The sequence below is a fragment of the Cyberlindnera jadinii genome (genome assembly GCF_001661405.1).
Source record: "Cyberlindnera jadinii NRRL Y-1542 unplaced genomic scaffold CYBJAscaffold_5, whole genome shotgun sequence".
In the NCBI taxonomy this organism is placed as follows: domain Eukaryota; kingdom Fungi; phylum Ascomycota; class Saccharomycetes; order Phaffomycetales; family Wickerhamomycetaceae; genus Williopsis; species Williopsis jadinii.
Window position 1 is genome coordinate 71,450 of NW_017963656.1, and position 14,516 is coordinate 85,965.

Genomic DNA, 14,516 nt, shown 5'->3' on the forward strand with positions numbered 1-14,516 from the left:
GGCCAGACGTGAGGTTTTCTTTAGGTTTCCATTTTCTGCAGCCTTGCGTCCACCGGTGAACAAACTCAACTCAAAGTTCACTTTACCCAGCTCTGTTTGTCTTAACGGTGCAATTAACAAGAAACCCATAAATTTGCCAGTTGAAATTACATTGACCAGCTGGGGGAGAAAGAGGGAAAAAAAGACCATCCGGTGTGAAGCAACCGTGAGCTATATACACCTGTGTGTGGAGTGTTTTTTTTTTAATCTAGGAAACCGAGAGAAAGGCATAGCTGAGTGAAGTTTATTGGCGTTGAGCCTGTGGACGAAAAGATTGCTTCTTATGGTGTCATTACTTGACCTGCCCTTGGAAGTGTGGGAGAACGTTGTTTCCTCCATATCTATCCGAGACCTTTTGTCGCTGTGTTGCGTCAATCGCATAACGAATCGGATGCTCACCAGCGACGATATCTGGAAACCGTTGGTAGCGACGAGGTGGTTCGTGACGGAAGACGTCGACTGGACATCGTTCCATGGTATTGTGAACTACATGCAGTACTACAAGAGAAGACATTTGCTTGATACAAGAGTGGAAAAAATCATACAGAGTGAGAGTTTCACGCTGGAACAGGGATGGAGGCTGATAGCCATTGGTGGGGAACTTGTGCCTCTGATGCTGAGGATGAGAAAGAACTCCGACAACTTGTATACGCGATACGTTGCAACTTCGATACTTGAAGCGATAAGACGAATCCAGGCCATTAAGTCCATGGTTGAACTATTGGAGAGACCGATAGGGGAGGTTGTTCATGAATCGCTATACGATAGACTGTCCCTCTTGGATAGAGCGTACGATCGAATTGCTCCTTACAGAACAGCAATGATCAAAAATATAGTGGGGAGGGTTAGACGTGACCCTAGGCTGATTGACTGTGTCTCTTCTACAGAGGTTGTGCTGTTGATAATAGAGGCCATATGTAAAGAGCTACACAGTGTTGTTGACGAAAGGACGTATTTACAGGAATCGCTTGATAACATTTCTATTCAAAGACATTACGCTGGTGAAGTTGGTGCCAGTGGTATGATAAAGTATGCCATCATTGGTGGATTGGCTGACAAGTTCAACATCAAATGTGATCTCTGCAATACGTTTCTCATAGTGAAAGATCCGTATTTTGAAGGGGGCAAGTCTTACATATCGTTAAAGTCTGGCACGTTCCAACCAAGTGTCTACTCAGTCAGAGAAATATACCCTGCTGTCTTGAGATCTAATCCAAGAGAGCCGCAGCGGGCATTGCAGTCGTTGATCCGACCTTGGACTGCAAAGATGGCCATCGAGGCACTTATTGAATTCCAACAAACTGATTCAATCGTGCGTGAGGCAACGATGAGAGAGCGTATTGTTGACTATGAGGCGATCTATCCGAGATCCAAGATTCACGTCATGACTGGAACTTGTGACTACTACGCAAATTGTTTCCACGAATACTACAAGTCAAGGGTCGATACGATTCTCCTCGTCGAGATGGCTCGTAGGTTCCCCTTTGATGCTTTATTCTTTGAAGAGTTTTTCAAAGATCACAGTGAAGTTGATTTCAAACAAATTGCTCTAGAAAGCTATCTACAGCCTAATTTTGACGGAGAATTCGTTAACATCTGTCCTGGTACCCCGTTCAAGTTGGGACAAGTTGTTAAACACGTTTCGGGTGTTATCTCTGTAATCGTTGGAGCATATACACTAATCACTGAAGGGTCTCAAACCACAAGGATCTTTTATCGGTTGCTGAACGGACTTGATGTTAGCGGCGCACGGATTGAACTGTTGCAACAAATCCCACATTCTAAACTACAAGCATTAATGAATTTTTACGACATTGGCATATATTTTACACATTTTGACGAAGAAAGATCGTTATTCGTCCCACATGAACGGCTCAAAGTTGCATATGACTGGTTGTGATCCGTGAAGACACTTTGGCAACCTCAACTTTGGTGTGTTTTCTGTATTGGTTGTCCCCATTACATGGACAGGAGAAAGGGGGAAGAAAAGAGGCGATGGTTTTGTAACAGTGTTTGTGTTATATAAAGTGCTCAATTGTACTTGGTAATTGGTTATACATAGCGTACATATAGCAAAATACAGGTTTTACAGATTTCACAGGTACCGAATGGTGTTGAACTGGCTGGCATGTGTCTTCCGGAGTAAGGTACGCTGAGTGGAATTGGCCACTTGACAAATATAAACTGTATCAATTATTGGAGGTAATGTTTGTTATAACACAGGTTCTGTATCGGGTTTCACTATAATGAAAGGCATTATATATTGAGAAACTGAATAAATTTGGAGTTTTTTCAATATTTTCATCATTTATACTGAATATTGGAAAGAAAAAAGAGACCATAAAATTTAGCAAGAGAGTATTAATTTAAACTGAAGCCGATCAATTATTGGAATCTTTCCAAACTGTGATAACATAGTGTGATATGTATAGACGATCAAGATGTTGATATCTCTGCTGTATCACTCCACGAGGTATTAGTTGAGTTAATGAAGACTCCGACAACGGTCTTAGAGAGATGTCTTTTGTACAGAAATGTGTCATCTTAAACCCGGACACCACATATATTATAATGGGGATGGGCTTCTCCCTCTTTTCCTCCAACCAATTGCCATGATCGATGGTGTAAGCTAGCAATGTATCATCTCATGATTAACCAGTGCTGTGCCGACGAAATCACGATTCTCATCCCACAAGATTGCCTGGGGATCAGTGGTGATCTCCATTATACCTACAGCCATATCTACGCAATGACGATGATAAAACCAACTTTTCTTAAAAAAACAGAAACCCATAACTATATTATAAAAGAAACCCCATAAAGACATTAGAAAACCCAAGAAATCCAAACAAAAGACAGTACAAAGAACCTTTCTCTATTTGCAGCCCAGTCATCAAGATGATAAAACCTCACAACTCTTGAGAAGCCTTGGCCTTGGAGGCCTTCTTTGGCAACAAGCTTTGGTGAATGTTTGGCAAGACACCACCCTGAGCAATGGTGACATGGCCCAACAACTTGTTCAACTCCTCATCGTTTCTGATGGCCAATTGCAAGTGTCTTGGAATGATACGGGTCTTCTTGTTATCACGTGCAGCGTTACCAGCCAACTCCAAGATCTCAGCAGCCAAGTACTCCAAAACAGCAGTCAAATACACTGGTGCACCAGAACCGATTCTTTGTGCGTAGTTACCCTTTCTGAGCAAACGGTGGACTCTACCAACTGGGAAAGTCAAACCTGCCTTTGCAGAACGTGATTGAGAAGCCTTTTCAGCAGAACCAGCTTTACCTTTACCTCCAGACATGATGTTGTTATTGTTAATGTGTTGTTGGAATCGATAATAGTTATTGCTGTTGTCACCACTCAAAGAACAATTGAGGGATGTGAAGGCCCTTTTATACATCCATTGCAAGTGAAGCGGACTGCACACGAACAGGCTCCGTGAACCGTGGGCCCCGTAAACCTTGGGCAGAGAACGCGGTGAAGGCCTCTCTTCGATGTGCTCTGTTTATAAAGTGCGTACTGATATTTACGCCGGTATTTTGGCAGGAGGTGCGTGTAAATTTCAGTCTGGGAGTTGCCATCTAACTCCCAGCGTACTGACAGTTACACATGTGCAGTAGTAACTCCCAACAATAGATTCTGAAATTTACACTAGCTACAATAGATAGCAACTCCCAGCGCTCAGCGAAAATGTCGTCACGCTGGGACTTGCTCCCCTTTGTTTACATTTGTTTACCACTTAACCGCCAGCGGCTAATTCCCGTCTTTGTATATAAAGGCCACCACAGAACCGTCACAAATTCATCATCATCACCATGAACTGCAACAACTGCAAGTTGAAGTAAACAAAGAAGACACACAAGATGGCACCAAAAGCTGAAAAGAAACCTGCATCCAAAGCTCCAGCTGAGAAGAAGCCAGCTGCTAAGAAGACCGCATCCTCTTCTGAAGGTCCAAAGAAGAGAACCAAGGCTAGAAAAGAGACATATGCTTCCTACATCTACAAGGTGTTGAAGCAGACGCACCCAGACACCGGTATTTCGCAGAAGGCTATGTCAATTATGAATTCGTTCGTCAATGATATCTTTGAGAGAATCGCCTCTGAGGCTTCGAAATTGGCTGCCTACAACAAGAAGTCCACCATCTCTGCCCGTGAGATCCAAACCGCCGTTAGATTGATCCTTCCTGGTGAATTGGCCAAGCACGCGGTTTCTGAGGGTACGAGAGCAGTCACAAAGTACTCTTCTTCCACTGCTTAATGAACTCTTTTGCTTTACATTCTGGGGCTTTTTCTTCTCTTCCTAGTTCTCGGGTATTTGTCTTTGGTTTTTTGATATATATACGTGCAATAATTTGGTATATACGGGGGTTTATATAATGATGGAACGTTTTATTTGAAAAGTGCACTAGTAGGTGGTTCAACAATCACACGCCAATGCACCCATTGGATCCCACAATGGCAACTCAATAGGTGTTGTGTCTAGCAGATGAGCATACTCCTCAATCTCGTCTTTATCAACAACAATTTGATAGCACCACTGCTCAAAGTACTCCTGGGTCATGATGAAATACCCATCAAAGCCATTGTCCTTGCCCCATGAGTTCTCAACCCTGTATCTGTTTGGCTTACCGTCCTCCCCAATGTTCACTCCAGTTATCAACATCGCGTGGGTCATCAACGACTCACCATACTTCACTCTCGAGGCCTTCGGTTGGTTCTGCTTGAATCCAAGAGCTTCGGAGTACTTGAAGAACTCAATGTCCATGATACCCTTCTTGCGGTGCATGTACTTTGGCGTATGAGAGCCAAAGAACACAGGCTTGTTGGACTTGATACGCTTGACAACCAACGAGGTCAACACCTCGTTGGAGAGGTTCAAGTACAGCACCTCACGGCCACCGGCAACGTTGTTCAGGTCCTTCACCTTCACCATGGTCTCATACGGGTTTCTTGGGTCGTTGATGATCGAGACGGCATTGGCGTAGTCAAAGTCAACGTACTCCTTATAGAACTGCACTGGAGTCGAGGTGATCTTGTGGTACTTCTTATCCTTGTCGTAGTACTCCCAGGTGAACTCCTCGTCAGGCTTTGGAGGCGTCCCGAGGAACACGGTCATGATCTTGTACACCTCTTTAACCATTTGATCCTTTAGAGGCACAACATCTTCACCTTTGGCTTTGGCGTCTCTCAGCACCTCAGCAAACTCACGAAGCTTGGATTTGAGCAGCTCGTTCAGCTTGGCTGAGCTGGTGGATGTGAACACATCTGGGTACACGTCCAGAGGAACAACGGCAACCTTCTCCAGCAGGTTCTGAACCATCGTGAACTGACCACCATCACATGTTGGGTCCAGCAGCAACGCCTGGACAAGTCTGGAACCAACATCCTCCTCCCAGGTGTCGATGATCTTCTCCAGGAAGTAGTTGCACTTCTCCAGCTTGTCGTAGAAGAAGAGATAGCTCTGCGACAGCTGGAACTCCTTGAGCTCCAGCTTCTGCGCCACGGTACGACGAAGCATGTTTGTTGTGGCAAACAGCCAGCAACGGCCACTGGACTTCTGATTGGTGATTGGTGCGCCTTCAGGGTCGATCACATGTGAGAACACATTGGGATACTTGGAGGATGAGCCAATCAAGAGGTCCTGAGCAGCTTGTTGCTGTAGCACTGTGGACGCCAACTTATGGGTCGGATCGTCGCCAAACTCCGCATCCCACGCTTTCAAGTCCTTGATGTTTACGGCAGCCATCGTCTTGTCCTTGGTGATAGTTAAGTAGTCTGTATAGCCAGGTGTCTCCTCAATTGAGATGACCATGAAACTGCTCTGATGGAGGGTTAGAAAGGAGAGGAAGACATGGTTTCCGTGCAACAGGACAGCGGAGGTGTTAAATAGTGCAGAGCCCGGTGATAAGGACTCTTTGGGATGTGACGAAATAGCGCCGTATACGCCCAATTGGACGCTGGACGGGGAGATCGACACATTGCCTCTTCACAGTGGCACTCAATTGGCGTAGCCCTCCCCAGAGTGCGTGGTTGATGGTTATACGCAGCTTCCCATGCTGTGCTTTATACACAGCATGAAGCGTGCTGTAGCTACACAAGGCATTATTATCAACACATTCAAATTCGTTAGCTGAGAATTACGGAGATGGACGCCTACGCGGTCTCAACGTGCTCCACAGAAGGTCTTGTCTTCTTGACAGTCACCACAGAGTTATCAACATGCTCAATGGTGTCACCAAACACCTCTGCGACTTCCTCTAAGGAACGGCCGGAGGTTTCCGGGTAGAACAGCACCACGGTGACAACCTCGACGGCCAGGACACAGCAGTAGACGATGTAGTACTTCCATTCGATCGCATCCATCGCAATAGGGTTGACAAACGAGTTATATACAAGCACGATCTGCATCCAGAACTGGAAGATGTTGATTCCCTTAGCCCTGTGGGAGTATGGCAAGATCTCGGTGATGTAGAGGTATGGAAGTCCGTTAAGGCCGATGTCATAGGCGAAATAGTATAGGAAGATCATTGCCAGAACACCATTGGAGAGACCTTTATCTTCAAAGTTCCGCTGCTGGTTGATGGCAGACAACACCGTCCAGATGATGTAGCACACGAGCATGCCTCCCAAACTCGAGATGAACATGGTTCTTCTCTTGAAGAGTCCTGATACTGAGCAGAACACAACAGAGACCACCAGGTTGAACAGCATAAGACACAGGTTGATGAGAAGCTGTCTGGAAGTCTCGGTGATACCAATGGAGTTCAACACTTTGTTCAGGTAGTACGACACCAGCCCATTCCCTGATAATTGCATCATTGTTGATGTGAAGACAACCAGGAACAATCTCTTTCTATAGCCTCTCTTGTTCAAGAAGTCAAGATAGCTTGCATTGGCACCAGCTTCCTTCTCGGCTTCCAAACCTGCCTGTATCTCAGTAACTTCAAATCTAACAAGCTCAACATCCTTTGCATCGGTTGAGTTGCCAGTGTGTATTCTGCTCAGAATGTCTTCAGCTCTATCGACTTTACCTCTTGCAACCAAATAACGAGGAGACTCAGGAACCCACCATAGCATCGCAAGCTGGACTAAAGGGAAGAAGCCTTGCAGATAAGATGGGATTCTCCAGGAGTAGCTCGATTCGATGGTTCTCGTGAAATAGGTGACAATTGCAGCAATCAATGCACCGAGATACCAGCATAGGTTATAGGCGAAGGTGCACACCTCTCTGTGCTTTGGATAGGCAATCTCAGAGATCAAAGTTGGACAGCCAACAGTTGCAGTAGCAGAACCAAGTCCAATGATGAAACGAGAGGCAAAGAAGAAGCCGTAACTGTTCGACACACCTTGTAATATAGCCCCGATCAAAGCGACGGTTTGACCTGTGACAATGACGAACTTTCTACCATATCTGTCACAGAGATATGGAGCAAAGAAGAACACACCCATGGAACCAAAGATGGGTGCTGCACTCAAGGCACCTAGACGGTCACCTGTTGGATACCCCATGTATCTCTGCCAGTAGTCAAGGGACTGTAAACCGTTAAGCATAGAGCCATCGAACCCGTTGTTCGTTGATGTTAGGGTGATGACAAAGACATGGAAGCAGAGTGTACGTAGATGTGGTACTCTATACCAAGGTCTTGTTTCATGGATATAGTCGTTGATGTTGTTCTTCTCTTCCAATTGAAGAGAATTGGAGTTTGTGATTACCTCCTTTGTGATAGAATCAGAGGACATCTTTGTTGTTTGATAGTGGAGTGGAAGTAGACTACCTGATTGAGGACAAAGAGCTCCAGCAGGTTTTATATTCAAATTCTGGAGCCGGAGGGAGGTGATCTCTTGGTGTGGAATGACACTGGACGGACCTTAGTGAAAGTCACAGTCGAACGAGGGGTGTACTTGCGTGTCTGCCTGCAACAGTTTCTGCATATCGTCTTGATGCACAAGGAGTACTGCATCACCCCGACTTTCAACGGCAGGAAACAAATTTGTTGGATGTCAGCACGACATTTGAGGGGTGTGGAAAGAAGTGAGAAGGACAAATATCCGTCCCAAGGCGTGTTTGCTTGATATAACTCCTCTAGTAGAGCTGAAAGAGCCAATTATATTGTCATCTTGGTGGAAAGCTGCAACGTTTTGAACTACGAGCCGGAGGAGGAAACACATATGACATTTTTACATTACAGTGGAACTAAAAGAATTACACAGCTATAGACGGGGAAAACAGTACAGTGACATTGTAAGCTAGAGAGTACCAATGTATGAACTGCTCAACTGCACGATTATTACGAGAATTTGAACAGGGTGCAGAATTAAGTAATCTGGGGTGTTTTAAGAGCCGGACAAGAAATAAGAATAGGCTATTTTGGTGGAGCTCTTGCAGTACTAAAGGAGCTTATCACCTTGGAAGGAAGAGAACACCAGGGGAGACCCAAACAGTTTATTGCCAGCAGTCTCTCCATCCTTAGTCACCAATATAATCTTGATGTTTCAATCGTAAGACAATGATTGACTCATTGCCTGTCGGAGTTTTTCCACCATTTAGCTTTAAGGTTCTTCTGGGGTGCGTCACATGGAACAAATTTCGGAAGAACTGTTTTCATTAGTTCATTTAACCGCAGGTTTAGCGCACTCCACCAGAGGAATCATACATGCTGTTGAGTTGTGGTCAAAGCGATGCAGATAAGCCACGTTGTGGGTGATGCCGGATCAATGGGATGACTGCTGACTCGTTGGCCACGATGTCACAGTGTTTCTCCGCTTCCAACAAAGTCATAGGCTACAGGTCCAATTCAGAGGGTTGTGCTTCATTGAGTAGAGAGCCGTAAAAAAGAATGACGACCCACATTGAAGAGGTTGGCTGAGGGTTTCAGAAATGGTGTGTATTCTCAAAGATGGCTTAGCATGTTGCCAAGCGGAGTTAGTGGGATGTGGTTGAGGTGAAATTCACCTCCTGTTCCAAGAACTTTGCAACATGTTCCAATGTGCAACCAGAAGTTTCTAGAGAGAGCAATATGACAGCGAGAACTTATACATCGAGAACGAAACAGTAGGCGGTGGAGTGCCTCCAACTGATGGCATCCAAGGTAGTAGCATTGACAAGGGCATTATAAAGTGGGAGTACTTGTGTCCAGCCGTGAGGTGCTGGTGCCCTTGACCTTTTGAGAATGTGACAGTATTTCAGCGATGTGTAAGTATGGTAGTCCTTTAAGACCGATATAATAACGTGATATGGAAAAATCATTGACAATACACCAAGTGATAAGCTTTGACTCTCATAGTTTCTCTACGGTGTAATTTCGGAAAGTATAGCTCAATAATAAGACATAAAGGCATACCTAGGGTGCTTATTATGAAGAGTGTGATTCTCTTGAAGAACACAGGGAGAGAACAGCAAGAGGGTGAAACAACCAAGTTATCGAACAACAGTTGATTGATAGTGGCTTCAGATTATCACCGATTCCAATGGAGCTTAACACCAATTTGAGGTAATATGACAATACATTACCCGCAAGTTGTGTCATGGTTGCGATACAAAGAACAAGGAATAACCTCTTTCTATAATTCATTTTCTCTGTAAAGTTCAGATAACTTGATGAAGAATCAGAATGTTGATACATCTACAGCCCAATATGGATCCCTCTTGTCTCCAATTGGATAGATTCAACGTCTCTGAGATCTGTGGAGCCTCCAATATGGGGTTTTGCCAGTAGAGCTTCCGCTTTTAAGGGTTTACGTTTAGCAACCAAAAGTAGTGAAGATTGCCGGACCCACACAAGGAAGCTGAGTTAAATAAGAGGGAAGAAACCCGGCCAGAATGATATGGTTCCTCAAGTATTAAAGCCTATGAAATGGATAACAACAGCTGCAACCAATACACGAAGATACTGATATGTGTTATAGGAGAACATACTAGCTTGCCTTATGTGTAGAAAACACAGTCTCAGAGATCAACGTTGGACTTGCAATGCCTGCTAAACCGGAATCAGACTCAATGGCAAAACTTGAAACAAAATAGAGTCCGTAATCACTCGAAACACCTCGTGGCACTGCCCCTATAACCGTAATGTTATCACCTATGATAGCCACTGGTCTCCTACCAGATTTATCACGAAGATACTGAGCAAACAAGAAAACAATAATCCCACCAAATGTTGGTCGAGAGCTCAATGCACCCAGCACATTACCAGTGGGCTCAGAGTAAAAGATATAGAAATAGAATCTATGCTTCACCAAGTGTGAGACCCTATACCACGGTCTGGTCTCGTGGATATGATCCTTAGTGGCTTCTCCTTCTTCCGCTTCAAAAATCGAAGTTATATTTGTAGTTTCAGATTGAATCATCTTACTAGAATAGAACTTCAGTGAGAGGATCTTTATCTGAGACGAAGGAAAGCCATCTTGTGAAGAGCCTCATGATTGAGACCTCCTTTACAAAAGTAAATCTCTCGAAGAATGACCATCGCTCAAAAGGTAAGTGGACGCTAAGTTCCTCTATTAGTGCTCCTCACTCCATATATGGACTCTCCTTGAATCATTTACTTTGTGCTAAACATGAAACTAACCCTCAGAGGGCCAACCGGTGTCTTTCACAGAAGCGTGGAGTTTAACAACAGCTGTAGACAAGTTTCATAGACTCTAGTTAACCTCAAAGAATAAATCTTCTGAACTACTCAGCCAAATGGTATGATACAAATTCGCTAGCAAAAAAACATACACACAGAATTTTTTTAGCTTAGGAAAGTGTCATGGATCAATCTATAGAACAAGTAGTCTAACTACCTCTATCATATATGCCTTAAAGCATTGGATCCTCGAACCTTGGTTGGTATTCAGTACATTGATTCCCTCAAAAAGAGAATTAATCCCAAGAGCCACGGGACTTCAATTGTATAACTAGGAATAATCCAGTCCCTTTTTAAGCCTCTTGTCAATACGCTTACAGTCATCATCCTCATCTGAATTGACCCGCTCTGTATGAATGACTCCAGATACATTAGTCCTGAAAAGGATAGCCATAGATCAGCAAAGTGTATAGCACCACTACATACAAAATACACGGTGGAGTCCTCATTCAGCGACGGCTCTTAATATAAACATGAAACACTCAATGGACTTCACCACCACACTCTCCTTATAAGTATCTACAACAAGGACTTTGATAACCCATCAAACATCACAATCCACCAGTAATAGAAAGCGCTTATGACCAATCGGGTAATTAAACCCATGGTTCCCCCAGCAACGGGAACAAAAATTCCGGTGCATGTTGCCCCAACCCAAAACTGAAATTTCTCCGAGAGCTTGCCATCCAGTAATAATGTCTTGTTTAATCAGCAACTTATTCCTTCTGACTACAGCTCTGATCGCAGGATCTCGAAGAAGGCTTCGTTTCAGAAGAGGATAATAATGAGTGCTTTACTCTCGGAGTCTGATTTGAACGATTTCATCAGTCCTGGGCTGGCATGTATCAAGCCTGCTGGAGAGGTACGGGCATCGAGCAATGGCGATAAGAGCGAGTATGAGATCCAGATTAACGGACAAGGTGAGGCATTTGAGGTCTCAATCGATGATGGTACCACACAAGAGTTGACACAGGCAAGCATTTCATTACAGGACTGTTTGGCGTGCAGTGGGTGCATCACCTCTGCTGAAGAGGTGCTGTTGGCGAAGCAGACGCACAAAGTGCTGTTGGAAGATTTGTCCAAGTTTGCCAATTCCAAGGTCTTTGCATTTAGCATATCGCACCAATCAAGGTGCTCATTGGCTTCCTTTTGGGGCTTGCCCACGTACAAAGTTGATGAGTTGTTGATAAACTTGATGAGTGAGAAGTATGGGTTCAAGTTTGCTGTGGGGACGGAACTTGGTAGGGTGATGAGTATCCAACGTACCAACGAGGAGCTTATTCAAAGGAAGTTCTCTTCTTCAGAAAAGTCTGTCCAGCTGTCAAGCATATGCCCCGGGTTTGTACTGTACGTTGAGAAGACCAAACCTGAGATCTTGCCCTACATGCTCAACGTGAAGTCTCCTCAGCAGATTACGGGCTTAACCTTGAAGACATTAATATCACAACAGATGAGTATATCACTAGAGGAAGTGTACCACCTTTCCATTATGCCATGCTTTGACAAGAAGCTGGAAGCTGCAAGACCTGAAGATGCCGTTGACGTTGACTGTGTGCTTACACCGAAAGAGATTGCAGAGCTGATCAAGGAGGAGGAAATCAACATTAAGGACTATATCACAACGAAGGATGAGCCACCTAATGAGCTTTATACCCGAGCAGCACCTTATCATTGGCCATCTCCTGTTGAATCGTGGAGTTCAAACGTGGGTTCACCATCTGGTGGGTACGCAGAGAACTATATCATTGCTCTACAGAGGCATTACAGGACCAAGGGCGTTGAAACAGAGATACAGCACATTTCTGGTAAGAACAGCGATGTCTTGGAGTTTCGACTCGTTGAAACGTCCACCGGCGAGAAGCTAGGCTCGAGTTCCATTGTGAATGGGTTCAGAAACATCCAGAACCTGGTTAGAAAGCTGAAACCTAGTGGTAAAGTAAAGATTGGATCAGGCTTAGCTGCTCGCCGTAGAGCTAGAAAGACTGCTAATGCTGGCAGCGATGCTAAGGACGAACCGGTAGCAGATCCGAGTGTGGGTGATTTTGTCGAAGTCATGGCCTGTCCCGGTGGTTGTATCAATGGAGGAGGCATCAACAACGGTGGTAACACTACGGATAATAAGAAGCTCATCAACGAACTAACAGAGATCTATGAACAGTTACCCTTGATTCAAGAGCTGAACACCACTTCCGATAACGGCATTGTATCTGAGTTCTTGAACCAATTGCAAAGGTCATTTGAAATCACAGACGATAGAATGTTCAAGTACAAGTTCAGTGCGATTGAGAAGGCTACGGACATCCTGAGCGTTGGTAGCAAATGGTGAAGTCATCGTCTGTATAGTCTTTGCAATTAATGACCCAAATAGGAAATAGACCAAATGGGGAATACTAAAATAAGAAATGACTCAAATAGGAAATACACCCAATTCGGAAACACAATCTGCCAATGAAAATCACGGCAAACCTCGCGATATTTACACACTGGGCAAATGGCAGATTCTGTCCCACACTTACATGAACAAACAGTGAAGAGTAAACAAAGACGCAGTATCTCAGCTGAAGAGGCAGATAGAGCCAGACAGAGCCAGACAGAGGCAGATAGAGCCAGATAGAGCCAGACAGAGCCAGACAGCAAGTACGTGCCATGTCTGAAGCCACAAATCACGGCGTGAAGAAGTGCACTCGGTGTAGGGTTAAACGGGTACTGGAGACTGATGAGCAGTTGAAGACGTACAAGACATGTCTGAATTGTAGAGAGAAGCGGAAAGTTACCGCGCAGAAGCTAGTTGAAAAGTGAGGATCCTGGTCACTCTATCGCAATCTGATACTAACTCGTTGATAGGACCTTGCCTACTGAATATGAGACCTTTGAAAGCTTCCTGTCCAAGGTCAAATTGAACACAGTTGAGAATATTGACGATCTTCGGTACCTTGGTTTGACTGACCCCGCCAAGTTTGCTCGTTACTCAACAGACGACCCCATTCCTAAGGAAGTGTACCAGCTGTACTCGAAGAGCCTCATAGAGTTCTACATCAAGCCTATCATAGAGCAAACCGGGTTCAAGTTCGTCGTCAGAGACTTCCGGAAAGGCGGGCGCAGGACGAAGAAGATCAACTTCCAGTTCATATGTTCTCAAGACCGCTCGAAGCAGCGGAAATCCCGATCCAACAACCGGAGGAGGATACAGAACAGGCTCAAGGTGCAGGACTGCGACTCGAGGATCAACCTCAAGTACTCGATGACGAATGGACAAGTGAGCATCTCATTTACACACCGGACCCACGTCCCATACGAAGCGAGACACCAGACACCACCGGACATCCCCACTGGCCACGTCCACGATGCGGTGAAGAGCGAGCCAAACGGACAAGATGGGCTGGAGTTCAACTCACTACAGCGTCTGGCTCATTACAACAGTCAATTCCACCATCACAGCGACGATAGCACCACCAGCACCAGCATCAGCACTACTCACACAACCGACTCCACCACGGCACAAGAGGCCGTGGCAATCGCCACGCAGAAACTGAGCGAGGACAAGATGGAGGACAAGATGGAGAACATCGACAAGGAGCTGATTGGACTGCAACAAGGCTCTATATAGCAGCTTTAACCCATTACTCCCCAACTAGGCCAACTCTCTGCGTGTAAAACCCCGGCCCGTTAGCCCACCGCCTACGCGGGAGACGTCAGTCTACGCGGGCGGCGCCAGCCTAGACGAGCGGTGCCAGCCTAGACGAGCGGTGTCAGCCTACGCCAACAACCCCAGCCTACGCCAACAACCTCAGCCTACGCCGACAGCCTAGACGGGCGGTGTCAGCCTACGCCAACAACCCCAGCCTAC

The 14,516-nt window shown here is 45.2% G+C and overlaps 8 protein-coding genes across 8 annotated transcripts; 4 read left to right on the forward strand and 4 right to left on the reverse strand.

Annotated features, from left to right (window-relative positions):
* Positions 1–63: 63 nt before the first annotated feature.
* On the forward strand, positions 64–2,168 carry MDM30 (SCF ubiquitin ligase complex subunit MDM30). The gene has a single exon (XM_020214819.1). It carries the CDS (start codon positions 323–325, stop codon positions 1,937–1,939), a length of 1,617 nt encoding a protein of 538 aa, XP_020070839.1. The 5' UTR covers positions 64–322; the 3' UTR covers positions 1,940–2,168.
* Positions 2,169–2,793: 625 nt separating this feature from the next.
* Positions 2,794–3,488, reverse strand: CYBJADRAFT_167229 (histone H2A). The gene has a single exon (XM_020214820.1). The coding sequence runs from the start codon at positions 3,339–3,341 to the stop codon at positions 2,949–2,951; it is 393 nt and encodes a 130-aa protein (XP_020070840.1). The 5' UTR covers positions 3,342–3,488; the 3' UTR covers positions 2,794–2,948.
* Positions 3,489–3,903: 415 nt separating this feature from the next.
* On the forward strand, positions 3,904–4,293 carry CYBJADRAFT_113644 (histone-fold-containing protein; the record flags this gene model as incomplete). The annotated part of the gene is made up of 1 exon (XM_020212144.1): positions 3,904–4,293. A coding segment is annotated over one exon (390 nt), but the record flags the coding sequence as incomplete, so codon positions are not given.
* A 165-nt stretch (positions 4,294–4,458) lies between these two features.
* On the reverse strand, positions 4,459–5,787 carry LAP3 (bleomycin hydrolase; the record flags this gene model as incomplete). The annotated part of the gene is made up of 1 exon (XM_020212648.1): positions 4,459–5,787. One exon carries the CDS (start codon positions 5,785–5,787, stop codon positions 4,459–4,461), a length of 1,329 nt encoding a protein of 442 aa, XP_020070842.1.
* A 407-nt stretch (positions 5,788–6,194) lies between these two features.
* On the reverse strand, positions 6,195–7,781 carry HXT2.1 (general substrate transporter; the record flags this gene model as incomplete). The annotated part of the gene is made up of 1 exon (XM_020212667.1): positions 6,195–7,781. The coding sequence occupies one exon, from the start codon at positions 7,779–7,781 to the stop codon at positions 6,195–6,197; it is 1,587 nt and encodes a 528-aa protein (XP_020070843.1).
* A 2,175-nt stretch (positions 7,782–9,956) lies between these two features.
* Positions 9,957–10,388, reverse strand: CYBJADRAFT_172580 (uncharacterized protein; the record flags this gene model as incomplete). The annotated part of the gene is made up of 1 exon (XM_020216363.1): positions 9,957–10,388. The coding sequence occupies one exon, from the start codon at positions 10,386–10,388 to the stop codon at positions 9,957–9,959; it is 432 nt and encodes a 143-aa protein (XP_020070844.1).
* Positions 10,389–11,453: 1,065 nt separating this feature from the next.
* NAR1 (iron-sulfur cluster assembly protein NAR1) lies at positions 11,454–12,995 on the forward strand (the record flags this gene model as incomplete). Its single annotated transcript, XM_020212643.1, has 1 exon — positions 11,454–12,995. The coding sequence occupies one exon, from the start codon at positions 11,454–11,456 to the stop codon at positions 12,993–12,995; it is 1,542 nt and encodes a 513-aa protein (XP_020070845.1).
* Positions 12,996–13,315: 320 nt separating this feature from the next.
* On the forward strand, positions 13,316–14,276 carry CYBJADRAFT_162009 (uncharacterized protein; the record flags this gene model as incomplete). Its single annotated transcript, XM_020213655.1, has 2 exons — positions 13,316–13,464; positions 13,514–14,276. 2 exons carry the CDS (start codon positions 13,316–13,318, stop codon positions 14,274–14,276), a joined length of 912 nt encoding a protein of 303 aa, XP_020070846.1.
* Between the last annotated feature and the right edge of the window lie 240 nt (positions 14,277–14,516).

Bases quoted from the DNA above. Each gene is read 5' to 3' on its own strand.
- MDM30 (XM_020214819.1), top strand. From the start codon at position 323: ATGGTGTCATTACTTGACCTGCCCTTGGAAGTGTGGGAGAACGTTGTT.
- CYBJADRAFT_167229 (XM_020214820.1), bottom strand. From the start codon at position 3,341: ATGTCTGGAGGTAAAGGTAAAGCTGGTTCTGCTGAAAAGGCTTCTCAA.